General features: G+C 34.5%; 1 protein-coding gene across 4 annotated transcripts in view; it reads right to left on the reverse strand.

Moving 5' to 3' along the window:
* Window positions 1-12,500, reverse strand: part of LOC144967131 (sodium- and chloride-dependent glycine transporter 1-like) — a 49,738-nt gene that overhangs the window by 16,247 nt on the left and 20,991 nt on the right. For 3 of the 4 annotated variants that reach the window (XM_078903982.1, XM_078903983.1, XM_078903981.1), the window contains exons 2-6: window positions 11,378-11,854; window positions 8,450-8,581; window positions 3,410-3,550; window positions 268-439; window positions 1-121 (exon numbers count right to left, since the gene is read on the reverse strand). The exon at window positions 1-121 is cut by the window's left edge and continues 12 nt beyond it. In XM_078903982.1, the coding sequence (XP_078760108.1) occupies window positions 1-121; window positions 268-439; window positions 3,410-3,550; window positions 8,450-8,581; window positions 11,378-11,561 (750 nt within the window). In that variant the 5' untranslated portion in view covers window positions 11,562-11,854. Of the gene's footprint in view, window positions 122-267; window positions 440-3,409; window positions 3,551-8,449; window positions 8,582-11,377; window positions 11,855-11,958; window positions 12,031-12,500 lie in introns of those variants that run through there. The other variant, XM_078903984.1, reaches the window with a different exon arrangement.

The following is a 12,500-nucleotide window of genomic DNA, read 5'->3' on the forward strand; positions in this document are numbered from 1 at the left end:
TTTAATTCCCCTGGCGAGACAGACACAAACCAATATCCACGCCACAAGGAGACTTCCAGCCAGCTCCCATCTAAGACCACCCATAACATTTATGCTACCAGAGATGTCCAAGACCACTTTACTGAAATATAATAATAATAATAATAATAATAATAATAATAATAATAATAATAATAATAATAATAATAATAATAATAATAATAATAATAATAATAACAACACCAGATTGAACCAGCTGGTCACAACAAATTAATTACGAATACTTACTGAAAGTACTCATCGCTAGAAGACTTGTAAACTATTCCCGTTTCATTGGCAATGGTCTTGATGTAAGCATAGTAGGAGGCATTGTGGTCCCTGGGATGGAAGCAAGTGTTGTTGAACCATGTACCGTTGTGGAACGTACAGTTACTGTACACAGATTTATCCTCCATACAAGCTGGAATGTGGAAAGGTGAGGTCCAATGAAAAATCATTTAAACTTCTAGAATAGTAATTTCAGGTCGCATTCTCCTCCTCCTCCTCCTCCTCCTCCTTCTCATCCTCTCCTTATCCTCCTCCTCCTCTATCGTCTTCTTCTTCTTTTTCTTGTTTCTTCTTCTTCTTCTTCTTCTTCTTCTTCTTCTTCTTCTTCTTCTTCTTCTTCTTCTTCTTCTTTTCTTCTTCTCTTCTTCTTCTTCTTCTTCTTCTTCTTCTCTTCTTCTTCTTTTCTTCTTCTTCTTCTTCTTCTTCTTCTTCTTCTTCTTCTTCTTCTTCTTCTTCTTCTTCTTCTTCTTCTTCTTCTTCTTCTTCTTCTTCTTCTTCCTCCTCCTCCTCCTCCTCCTCCTCCTCCTCCTCCTCCTCCTCATCATCATCATCATCATCATATTGTCATCATATTATAATTTTGTAAAATGTCAAGAGAGTATAAGAATAATTTTGTCAAAGGACCATTCGTGCACGATAAGGTTGACTGTCTCCAATCATCTTCTTTTTCTTTTTTTCTTTTCTTCTTCTTTATCATCGCGTAACTTTGAGGACTATTAAACCGCATAATGCCTGCATTTAAACCCGCTTGAAAGAACTTTATTACTTGCCTCTTTAAATCATGTTTACCTCTCTTCTGAACTTTGCCTAAAAATACCTGCTTGTTTCTGTTTTATCAATTCACACATCGAATCATGTTTATTACGAGTCTCTGGTGTATTTATTCCCTTACTGCTGCAACTAACTACTACTACTACTACTACTACTACTACTACTACTACTACTACTACTACTACTACTACTACTACTACTACTACTACTACTACTACTACTACTACTACTACTACTACTACTACTACTACTACTACTACTACACTACTACTCTACTACTACTACTACTACTACTACTACTACTACTATACTACTACTACTACTACTACATACTACTACTACTACTACTACTCTACTACTACTACTACTAACTACTACTACTACTACTATACTACTACTACTACTACTACTATACTACTACTAAACTATACTACACTACTACTACTACTACTACTACTATCTACTACTACTACTACTACTACTACTACTACTAACTACATACTACTACTACTACTTTACTATATACTACTACTACTACTACTACTACTACTAACTACTACTACTACTACTACTACTACTACTACTATACTACTACTACTACTATACTACTACTACTACATACTACTACACTACTACTACTACTACTACTACTACTACTACTACTACTACTACTACTACTACTACTACTACTACTACTACTACTACTACTACTACTACTACTAACTATTAACTACTACTACTACTACTACTACTACTACTACTACACTACTACTACTACTACTACTACTACTACTACTACTACTACTACTACTACTACTACTACTACTACTACTACTACTACTACTACTACTACTACTACTACTACTACTATACTACTACTACTACTACTACTATACTAACTACATACTACTACTACTACTACTACTATACTACTACTACTACTACTACTACTACTACTATACTACTACTACTACTACTACTACTACTACTACTACTACTACTACTACTACTACTACTACTATACTACTACTACTACTACTACTACTACTACTACTACTACTTACTACTACTACACATACTACTACTACACTACTACTACTACTACTACTACTACTACTACTACTACTACTACATATACTAACTACTACACTACACTACTACTACTACTAACTACTAACATACATACTACAACTACTACTAACTACTACTAACTACATACTACTACACTACACAACTATACTACTATACTCATAATACCATAACATACCTTCTCCGTCATCTCATCATCACTATCTCATCACATTTATCATCTATCACATCATATATATACAATCTCATCATCATAATCATCATCGTTGGTAACTGCAATATCATAAGATTAAACGATTCTCCGTAAATTCAGAACTAAGTGCTATCTAGAACATTAGAAAGATATATTAGGTACTCAGTTTTAGTGTTTTTGAGTGGTTATTTCTTTGACAGCGTGAATTTCGTTGTTCCGGGTAGATAGCCGTCATTTTGTTTGTAATTATGAACATGACTATTAGTGGTTGTTCTTTCCGCCTGTCTTGTAAGGGAGACCCTCCAAGTTGTGTAATCATGTAATCTTTAAAAAAATCCCCCCCCCCCCCCCCAAAAAAAAAAAAAAAAAAAAAAAAAAAAAAAAAAAAAAAAACGACCCACCATTCAGCATCGCTACACTTCTCTATCTATCTCGTATCAAGAGAGTCTTTAAAAATGTTATTTATACGTCCTTTTAACTCCTCTTACGTCCGCGTAACGCAACAAATCTCTGCATCCATAGCTGAGTTGTGGACGACACCCACCAAGAATCGAGTAGGCGGATGAAGGCATTTCCATTTTTTTAGTTTTTAAAAATTGTTATCAAAAAAAAATTATTTAGATAATTAATTTTTTCTCTTTTTGATTTAACCAATTTTTTTACTTTTTTTTTCGGATTAAAAAGTTTTTTTTGGCTTAATTTTCATTTTTGAAATATTAAATTTTCTTTTCTTTCATTTTTCTTTTCTTTTCTTTTCTTTTTTTTTTTAACCTTCGTTACTCTCTCTGTCCCTTTAGCCATCTGTCCCTGAGGGATAGTCGAACCAATTCTCTTCCTTACTAATAATGATGTTGATGATATGATACTCTGAAAGGGTTAATTAATTCATTCACCAATTTATTTAAAAAAAAAAAAAAAAAAAAAAAAAAAAAAAACAAAACAAAACAAAAAAAAAAAAAAACAAAAAACAAAAATTCAACTAACTTATATACACCGATGTTAAGTATTTAGATAAAATTTCTATAATCTCTATTTCAATGTCTTTCTTACCATCCGAGCTCCAGTCTCCACATTTGCTCCAAGGAAGTTCAGCACTGAACGACGCAAAGAAGTAGTAGATGGTCCAGGCGATGATCATGGAGTAATAGACAGCGATGAGACATGAGACGATAAACATGGCCCAGCCAACACCTAGAAAAAAAAAAAACCAAAAAAAAAACCAAACGTACACTTTTTTATAGTAGAAAACGCTAGGAGCTGCCTGAAGCCGGTGATCGTAAAATATTTAATATATTTACGAAAGAGTGAAAATGGAGAGGCTTCCTATGGGAACAAAACAGACAATGGACGTTTCGGGTACAAACCCTTCGTCAGCACAACAATATACAAATAAACTTGGAAAACAAATAAAATATAATGCTAAATAACTTGTACAGACGATACAAGTTATTTTGCATTATTTTTAAAATTTGTTTTCCACGTTTATATTTTGTGTATTGTGCTGACGAAGTGTTTGTACCCGAAACGTCCATTGTCTATTTTGATCCCATACGAAGCCTCTCCATTTTCACTCTTTCGCTATTATATAGTGCAATATCTACTAAACGTGCTCAAAGCGGTTTACTAGAGATCCCCAGTCAACATAACACTTAACATGTAGTACATATTGCAATTTTTTTTAAGGACAGAGAAAACACTGTTAACGGCCAGGTATTCATTTTACACCCGAGTACGATGGAAGAATGAATCTAAAGAGCCTTTTCCAAGGACTCAATTATGCGCCACTTGGGACTCGAACCCAGGACCTTTCGATCCTAAGGCGAGTGTCATACCACTAGGCCACATAGCTGCACAAGAGGACATACCTAAACAGTTAGAGATATAAAAATTAGAATAATAAGTGTTTTGTGTGAGAAACGATTTATAATCATTTAAAATTCTGACAACATTGATCAAATCATGCGGTTAAATTCAATTCCAAATTCTTTTTCCGGGGTATTGATTGCTTCTGAATCTGATGGGTTTTTCCTTTCTTTTGCGAAATGAGTTACGTTTATTGAATGTCTGATGACGACAACCCACAAATAGAGAATCAGAGAATATGACGAAATGTTTGCCCCCCCCCTGGCAGGGACACATATTATTCCTTACTTGTTCTTTCCTTAATTTTTTTTTTTTTTTTGTTTTTTGTTTTTGTTGGGGAGACGGAGGGGGATTAAACTGATACATTGTTTGAATGGACGTGCCCTCTTGAATTTTTGAAACAAATCTTTTGGTGTCAGATTAAGATAATTTTGTAACTTTTAACTCACTCAACCCTGACACCGACAAACTATATCCGTAGTTTACCCGAGTTACTTTTACCCCATGCCTATATATTACATTTTTATGAGACAAATTATAGGCGTAGTATCAAAGCTAATAAGGTTTTTAGTTTTTGCATGTTAATGGTAGAAGTCTAGTTGAAGAAAATAATAACATGCTCATTAAAAATTTTAATACATTTTTTCCTATTTTGAAAAGTCGCAAAAATCTCTAGGATTGAGTGAGTTAAGGCTGTGTGTGATATTAAGGGATATTAATCGTGATGTTGTTTGTATGTTTAACGTAGTTTGTTGACATATTACATAATAATATGTGTCCCTGCAAGGGGGAAAAGCACGGATCGACGAAAGCCTAGAGTTCCACGCTGATTGCAGGCAAACATTTCGTATTATTCTCTGATTCTCTATTTGCGGGTTGTCATCATAAGACATTCAAAATAATTGAGCTTAAAAAAATGAGCTTTGATATAGCGCAATATCCACTAAACGTGCTCAACGCGCTTTACAGGGGGTTCCTGGTCAACAGCAACATTTAACATGTAGGACGGGACATAACGCCTGTTAGGCGATATTACAATTTTTCGGACAAAGACAACGCTGTTAACGGCCAGGTACTCATTTTACACCTGAGTACGGTGAGAGAATGTGAGTAAAGAGCCTTTTCCAAGGACTCAACTATGCGCCGGGCGCGAGGCTAGAACCCAGGACCTTCCGATCCGAAAGCGAGTGTCATACCACTAGACCACATAGCCGCACATATTACATAATAATATGTGTCCCTGCCTGGGGGAAAAAGCACGGATCGACGAAAGCGAGTTCCACGCTGGCTGCAGGCAAACATTTCGTCATATTCTCTGATTCTCTATTTGTGGGTTGCCATCATCAGACATTCAATATAATGTAACTCATTTCGCAAAAGAAAAAAAAACCCATCAGATTCAGAAGCAATCAATACCCCGGAAAAAAAAAAAGAAGTTTCTTTCAAATCCGCGCTTTTCCTCGGGCAGGATAGAACACATATTATTATTCAATCATCATCAATTATATGAGCTGAAATCCTTTCGGTCTTGCCAAAGTATAGATATGTCCATGATGATTCCAGCGGTTGGTAAACGTTATATTATTAATATTATCATTATTGCGTGTCACACATGAACACATTATATTGATGCACTCAAGTCCCAGTGTGACATTCATTCATAGCCATTGGCAACCGACCGACTTCCGTTTTGCTTAAAACCTGAAATCACTTTCTCACTGTTATCATAAAGAGTAAGAGTAGACTTTTGAAACGTAGATGTCGAGGCAGCGTGGCTCGGCGTTACGGTCTTTGCTTCGTACCCAAAAGCTACCGAGTTCGATCACCCGCCGCTGAGCTGTGTGGCCTTGAGCAAGTCACCTCGCATAGCTCACTTTGCGGCGCTGCACAGCGGCTGACGCCTGGGTTATTCCAGTCTTCACTTGGAATATATCCTCAAGACAAATTTCCCCTTTGGGGGGATGAATAAAGGGAATTTTATTTTATTTTTTATTTTTATTTAATTCTACTGATCTTTTAGTTACTACGTCCGGAGCAGCAATTTTAAGAGGGGAAAAGAGTGAATTGAAAGACACTTTGTAACTTTGTAACTTTGTATGGCTGTAAACAATACACATTGAATCCACACCTCTCACAGAAATGGGAATGTAGTATAATTTACGCTCTGTTGCATTTAAGAATTATTATGTTGAATTCCGTATCTATTTGCAAATAGATCAAAACATATTGCAGTTATTATCCAGTCATACGGAAGGCAATATATGTAAGAATAAAATATTGAAGTTTATCTAAACATGACTGCATACAAATGGAACCTGAATAAACGAAGAAAGTTAATGGATACTACATTGTAGCTTGTATTGCTACAAAAATAAAAACAATCTATGCAAATATTATATATTACCTCTTCTTAAATTATATACTACTACTATTACCATAACACTATATATACCATCATACGGAAGCAAAATATGTAAAATAAAATATTAATTTACTAAACATGACTGCATACAAATGAACTAATAACGAAGAAAGTTAATGGATACTACATTGTAGCTTGTATTGCTACAACAAGAATAAAACAACAAATCATATGCAACACTATACTACTACACTACTACTACTAACTACTACTACTACTACTACTACTACTACTAACTACTACTACTACTACTACTACTACTACTACTACTACTACTACTACTACTACTACTACTACTACTACTACTACTACTACTACTACTACTACTACTACTACTACATACTACTACATACTACTACTACTACTACTACTACTACTACTATACTACTAACTACTACTACTACTACTACTACTACTACTACTATACTACATACTACTACTACTACTACTACTATACTACTAACTACTACTACACTACTACTACTCTACTACTACTACTACTACTACTACTACTACTACTACTACTACTACTACTACTACTACTACTACTACTACTACTACTACTACTACTACTACTACTACTACTACTAACTACTTACTACTAACTACTACACTACTACTACTACTACTACTACTACATACTACTACTACTACTACTACTACTACTACTATACTACTACTACTACTACTACTACTACTACTACTACTATCTACTACTACTACTACTACTACACTACTACTACTACTACTACTACTACTACTACTACTACTACTACTACTACTACTACTACTACTACTACTACTACTACTACTACACTACTACTACTAACTACTACTACTACTACTACTACTACTACTACTACTACTACTACTACACTACTACTACTACTACTACTACTACTACTACTACTACTACTACTACTACTACTACAGTATAGTAGATGTAGTAGTACTACTACTACTACTACTACACTACACTACTACTACTACTACTACTACTACTACTACTACTACTACTACTACACTACTACTACTACTACTACTACTACTACTACTACTACTACTACTACTACTACTACTACTACTACTACTACTACTACTACTACTACTACAGTAGTAGTAGTAGTAGTAGTAGTAGTAGTAGTAGTACTACTACTACTACTATACTACTACTACTACTACTACTACTACTACTACTACTTACTAACTACTACTACTACTACTACTACTAGTACTAGTTAGTAGTAGTATAGTAGTAGTAGTAGTAGTAGTAGTAGTAGTAGTAGTAGTAGTATAGTAGTTAGTACGTAGTAGTTATGTAGTAGTAGTAGTAAGTAGTATAGTAGTAGTAGTAGAAAGTAGTAGTAGTAGTAGTAGTAGTAGTAGTAGTAGTAGTAGTAGTAGTAGTAGTAGTAGTAGTAGTAGTAGTAGTAGTAGTAGTTAGTAGTAGTAGTAGTAGTAGTAGTAGTAGTAGTAGTATAGTAGTAGTAGTAGTAGTAGTAGTAGTTATAGTAGTAGTAGTAGTAGTAGTAGTAGTAGTAGTAGTAGTAGTAGTAGTAGTAGTAGTAGTAGTAGTAGTAGTAGTAGTAGTAGTAGTAGTATGTAGTAGTAGTAGTAGTAGTAGTGGTAGTAGTAGTAGTAGTAGTAGTAGTAGTAGTAGTAGTAGTAGTAGTAGTAGTAGTAGTAGAAATAGTAAGTACGAATCACATACTTTTAAAAAATATATTAACAAACCGAACAACAACAGACAGAAGAGGGGAGGAGAGTGGGAGAGCAGACAGGTTGGGAATCATAAGGCAACTCACCTTGGAAGATAGGGCTAACTGACCAGATGGAAACGACACCTGAGCTGGCAAACTGCCCAAAGGAGAGCTCCATAAAGACCAGGGGGATACCGGTAATGAAGAGCATGATAAAGAATGGAATCATGAAAGCTCCTGAGGAAAGAAAGTGTTTCAAACATTTTATTGGGTAGGTCCCTTTATATATATATATATATATATTATATATAATATATATATATATATATATATATATATATATATATATATATATATATTCAATGTCAAAGTCAGTTCATATCTCCTCCCCCTACATCTTCCTCTTCTTTTTCTTCTCCTTCTCCTCCTTCTACTCTCCTCTTCCTCCTCTTCTCTCTTCTCTTCTTCTTCTTCCTTCTTCCTCTCTTCTCTTCTTCTTCTTCCTTCTTCTCTCTTCTCTCTTCTTCTCTTCTTCCTCTTCTTTCTTCTTTCTTCCTCTCTTTTTCTTCCTCTTCTTCTTTCTTCTTCTTTCTTCTTCTTCTTCTTCTTCTTCTTCTTCTTCTTCTCTTCTTTCTTCTTCTTCTTTCTTCTTCTTCTTCTTCTTCTTCTTCTTCTTCTTCTTCTTCTTCTTCTTCTTCTTCTTCTTCTTCTTCTTCTTCTTCTTCTACCAGAGTAGCAAGGATTCCTTATCTATTAATTTTTTTAAAATACACTCAACAAGTATTTAGTTAAACACGGCCCTGCAATGCGTAGCTGTAATTCAGTGTTTTGACCTTGAGCTTTTGAAAGTAACTTATCTCCGCCCGGCATGTACATATACAGAGGTCTGACATTCGAACCCAAGTATGGGCCTTGTTTAACATTGTTGTAATGGACAATATTTTGCATCATTTTTTTCTAGAATTCCATTACAACACCACAATGAATTCGGTTATCGGACCTGCAAATAAGTTCACATCGTCTCCGCCACAATTTTCGCCAGTTATTTATTTGTATGAAATCGTTCATTCATAACTTGACTTACGAAACACATATTTCCTGTTTACGACGATAGAAACAGACCTGAAAGAAATACGTTGGTGAAAAATATAATCAAGGTTGATACGAATAGAAAGATATTAAAAACACCAACGCATAAATCAAAATCACACCCGACCCCCCCCCCCCCCCCCTCGTCTCTACCCATCCCCCACTTTTATCAACTATGAACATAATATAGATAGTATGCGCTTGGCTAAGAAGCTCACATCATTGCCATCCAGAAGTATAACGGGCCAACACACAAAACTGTGTATCCATGAACTTTTATAGTCTGGATAATACAGTTCAGTGAGAATTACTCATAAACGTGGATGGCAAAAACAATATCAATAACAAAGACTCGAGTGGCGTCAACTTCATTCTATCTATAGTAATGAAAATATTATTCCGTAATTGTTAACTTTTTATAGATAGTATGCGCTTGGCTAAGAAGCTTACAACATTGCAATCCGGAAGTATAACGGACCAACATACAAAACTATAACCATGATCGTTTATAGTAAGTTAATAAAGTTTAGTGAGAATAACTCATAAACGCGGATGGCAACAAACAATAACAAAGACCCGGGTGATGTCAACTTCATTCTATCTGTAGTAATGAAAATATTCTTCCGAAATTGTTAACTTTTTATAAGCAGAAGGTTTAAAATCAATACAACCTATCCTCCCCGACTATCATCCGATTGCATGTATTATTACGACGTATCATTTAATTTAATGTAAACAATCGTCTTTAAACAACAATGCGTCGAGAAATATTGACGTGAATACAACATGTGCAGGTCTAACAACCAGACGCAATTAAGGGCTTGTTTTAAAACTGTTGTCATGGACAATATTTTGCGTTGGTTTGAATTTCCAATACACATAACATTGAGCTATGAGGTCTTGTGGTATGACACTCGCTTTCGGATCGGAAGGTCCTGGGTTCGAGCCTCGCTCGGCGCTTAGTTGAGTCTTTACTCACATTCTCTCACCGTACTCAGGTGTAAAATGAGTACCTAGCCGTTAACAGCGTTGTCTTTGTCCCAAAAATTGTAATATCGCCTAACAGGCGTCATGTCCCGTCCTACATGTTAAATGTTGCTGTTGACCAGGCACCCCTTGTAAAGCGCTATGAGCACGTTTAGTGGACATTGCGCTATATAAAAAAAGCTAAAAAAAAAGCTCAGCTCATAACCACTTGGGCAATCAGACCTGCTATTTAAAGCACGCCGGGATAAACCATACAGGATTCTTAAAATTAAATGTGCTTAACTTATTGACACGAAAGAGTCATGTTCTATTAAACTTCCAGAAACTTAAACGTCCTCCAGTTCTGACCCTTCTGACACTGAACAAAATTTTCTTCATCTAATCCATTCCGACATACCTAGTGGGTCCTATGTTGGAGCCCCGTTCTGAGCGGCGCATAATTGAGTCCTTATAGAGGGCTCTTTACTCACATTCTCTCATCGTACCCATGTGTAAAACAGTGCTGATGGTCGGTGACAAAAAGTGAAAAAGTAGGAAAATATTGAACGATTGCCTTTAAGCCCCATTTTTACTTCACTAAACCCCACTTTTAGAGCAATTGAGATGATAGACTATCATTGATACTCTAGCTAACTTCTGGAGAGTGGGAAACTGCACCTGTGTGTTCCACCACACATCAACTCTCTCATTGTTAGCACATTGTTTCGAGAAAATGTAATTTTTAAAAGGAGGAAATTTCTCCTCTGGACTCCAAAATCGCGCATTTCCGCGGATCCGAGGAAAACTATCAGCAATGGTAAAATGAGTACCTGGCCCTTGCCAACCAACAGTGCCGGTGAACCAGGGTAAAAATAAAAAGATTAATTAAAATCGAGACTCCACAAATACCATGACCCATTATTCTTGAACGACCCTGGCTAATAATTAAAAACACGGCTACTTAAAAAAAAAACTGACCTCCTCCGTTCTTGTAACAGATGTAAGGAAATCGCCATACATTCCCAAGACCAACTGCGTAACTGAGGCAGGACAAAATGAAGTCCATCTTCCTTGACCAGTTCCCTCTGCTATCCTCGTCGTTCTCCACTTCATCACTCCAATCCTCCCCAGAATCTTGAGCTTTATCCGACAGTTTACTCATGGTTATCAATGGGATGAGTCGAAATCAAAGGATGAAACAACACAAAGGGGAGAAAAAGAAGCTAATCGCTGTTGCTGTTGATGAATTTATTGTTGCCTTGACTCACAAAAGAATCCAAAGATTTTTTTAAAACTTTAAAAAAAATACGAATTTCATTTAATAAAGTTTTTTCTATCAAATAAAATAATATACTCCCAACAGGTGACAGATTTTATTTCTTGATATTTCTTCTTATTCTGTGATTTTAACTTCGCGAATCCTAGGGGTTGTCACAAAGCAAGAAAATACTTAATCTGAAATGAAAAACATAACAATAAATAAGTACGAAAAAATAGGTATAAATATATGTAGAATTAACTCAGAATTTACTCTATTGAAAACACGATATAATAAGTACAGCTGAAATCATTATAGTGATAAGTCTAGCTTATAATAAATAATCTGCTCAGTGGAACGGATTCGGGCAAACAAAACAATAAGACTTCTTTAATCTAAAATATTACTCATCCGCCTGTTCCACTCCGAGAACCAGTATTGACTTGCATGATTTGTCATGGAATCAATAGTGTGTATCATGTTGGCATAGGATCATTTCAAAACAACAACAACAACAACAACAATAATAATAATAATAATAATAATAATAATAATAATAATAATAATAATAATTAATAATAATATAATAATAATAATAATAATAATAATAATAATATAATAATATAATAATAATAATAATAATAATAATAATAAATAATAATAATAATAAATAATAATAATAATAATAATAATAATAATAATAATAATAATGATAATAATAATGATAATAATAATAATAATAATGATAATAATAATGATAATAATAATGATAATAATAATATAATATATATAATAATAATAATAATAATAAAATAATAATAATATAATAATAATAATAATAAT

The sequence above is a fragment of the Berghia stephanieae genome, chromosome 3 (genome assembly GCF_034508935.2).
Source record: "Berghia stephanieae isolate SIO BIC M18660-M18661 chromosome 3, UCSD_Bste_1.3, whole genome shotgun sequence".
Taxonomy (NCBI): Eukaryota; Metazoa; Mollusca; class Gastropoda; order Nudibranchia; family Aeolidiidae; genus Berghia; species Berghia stephanieae.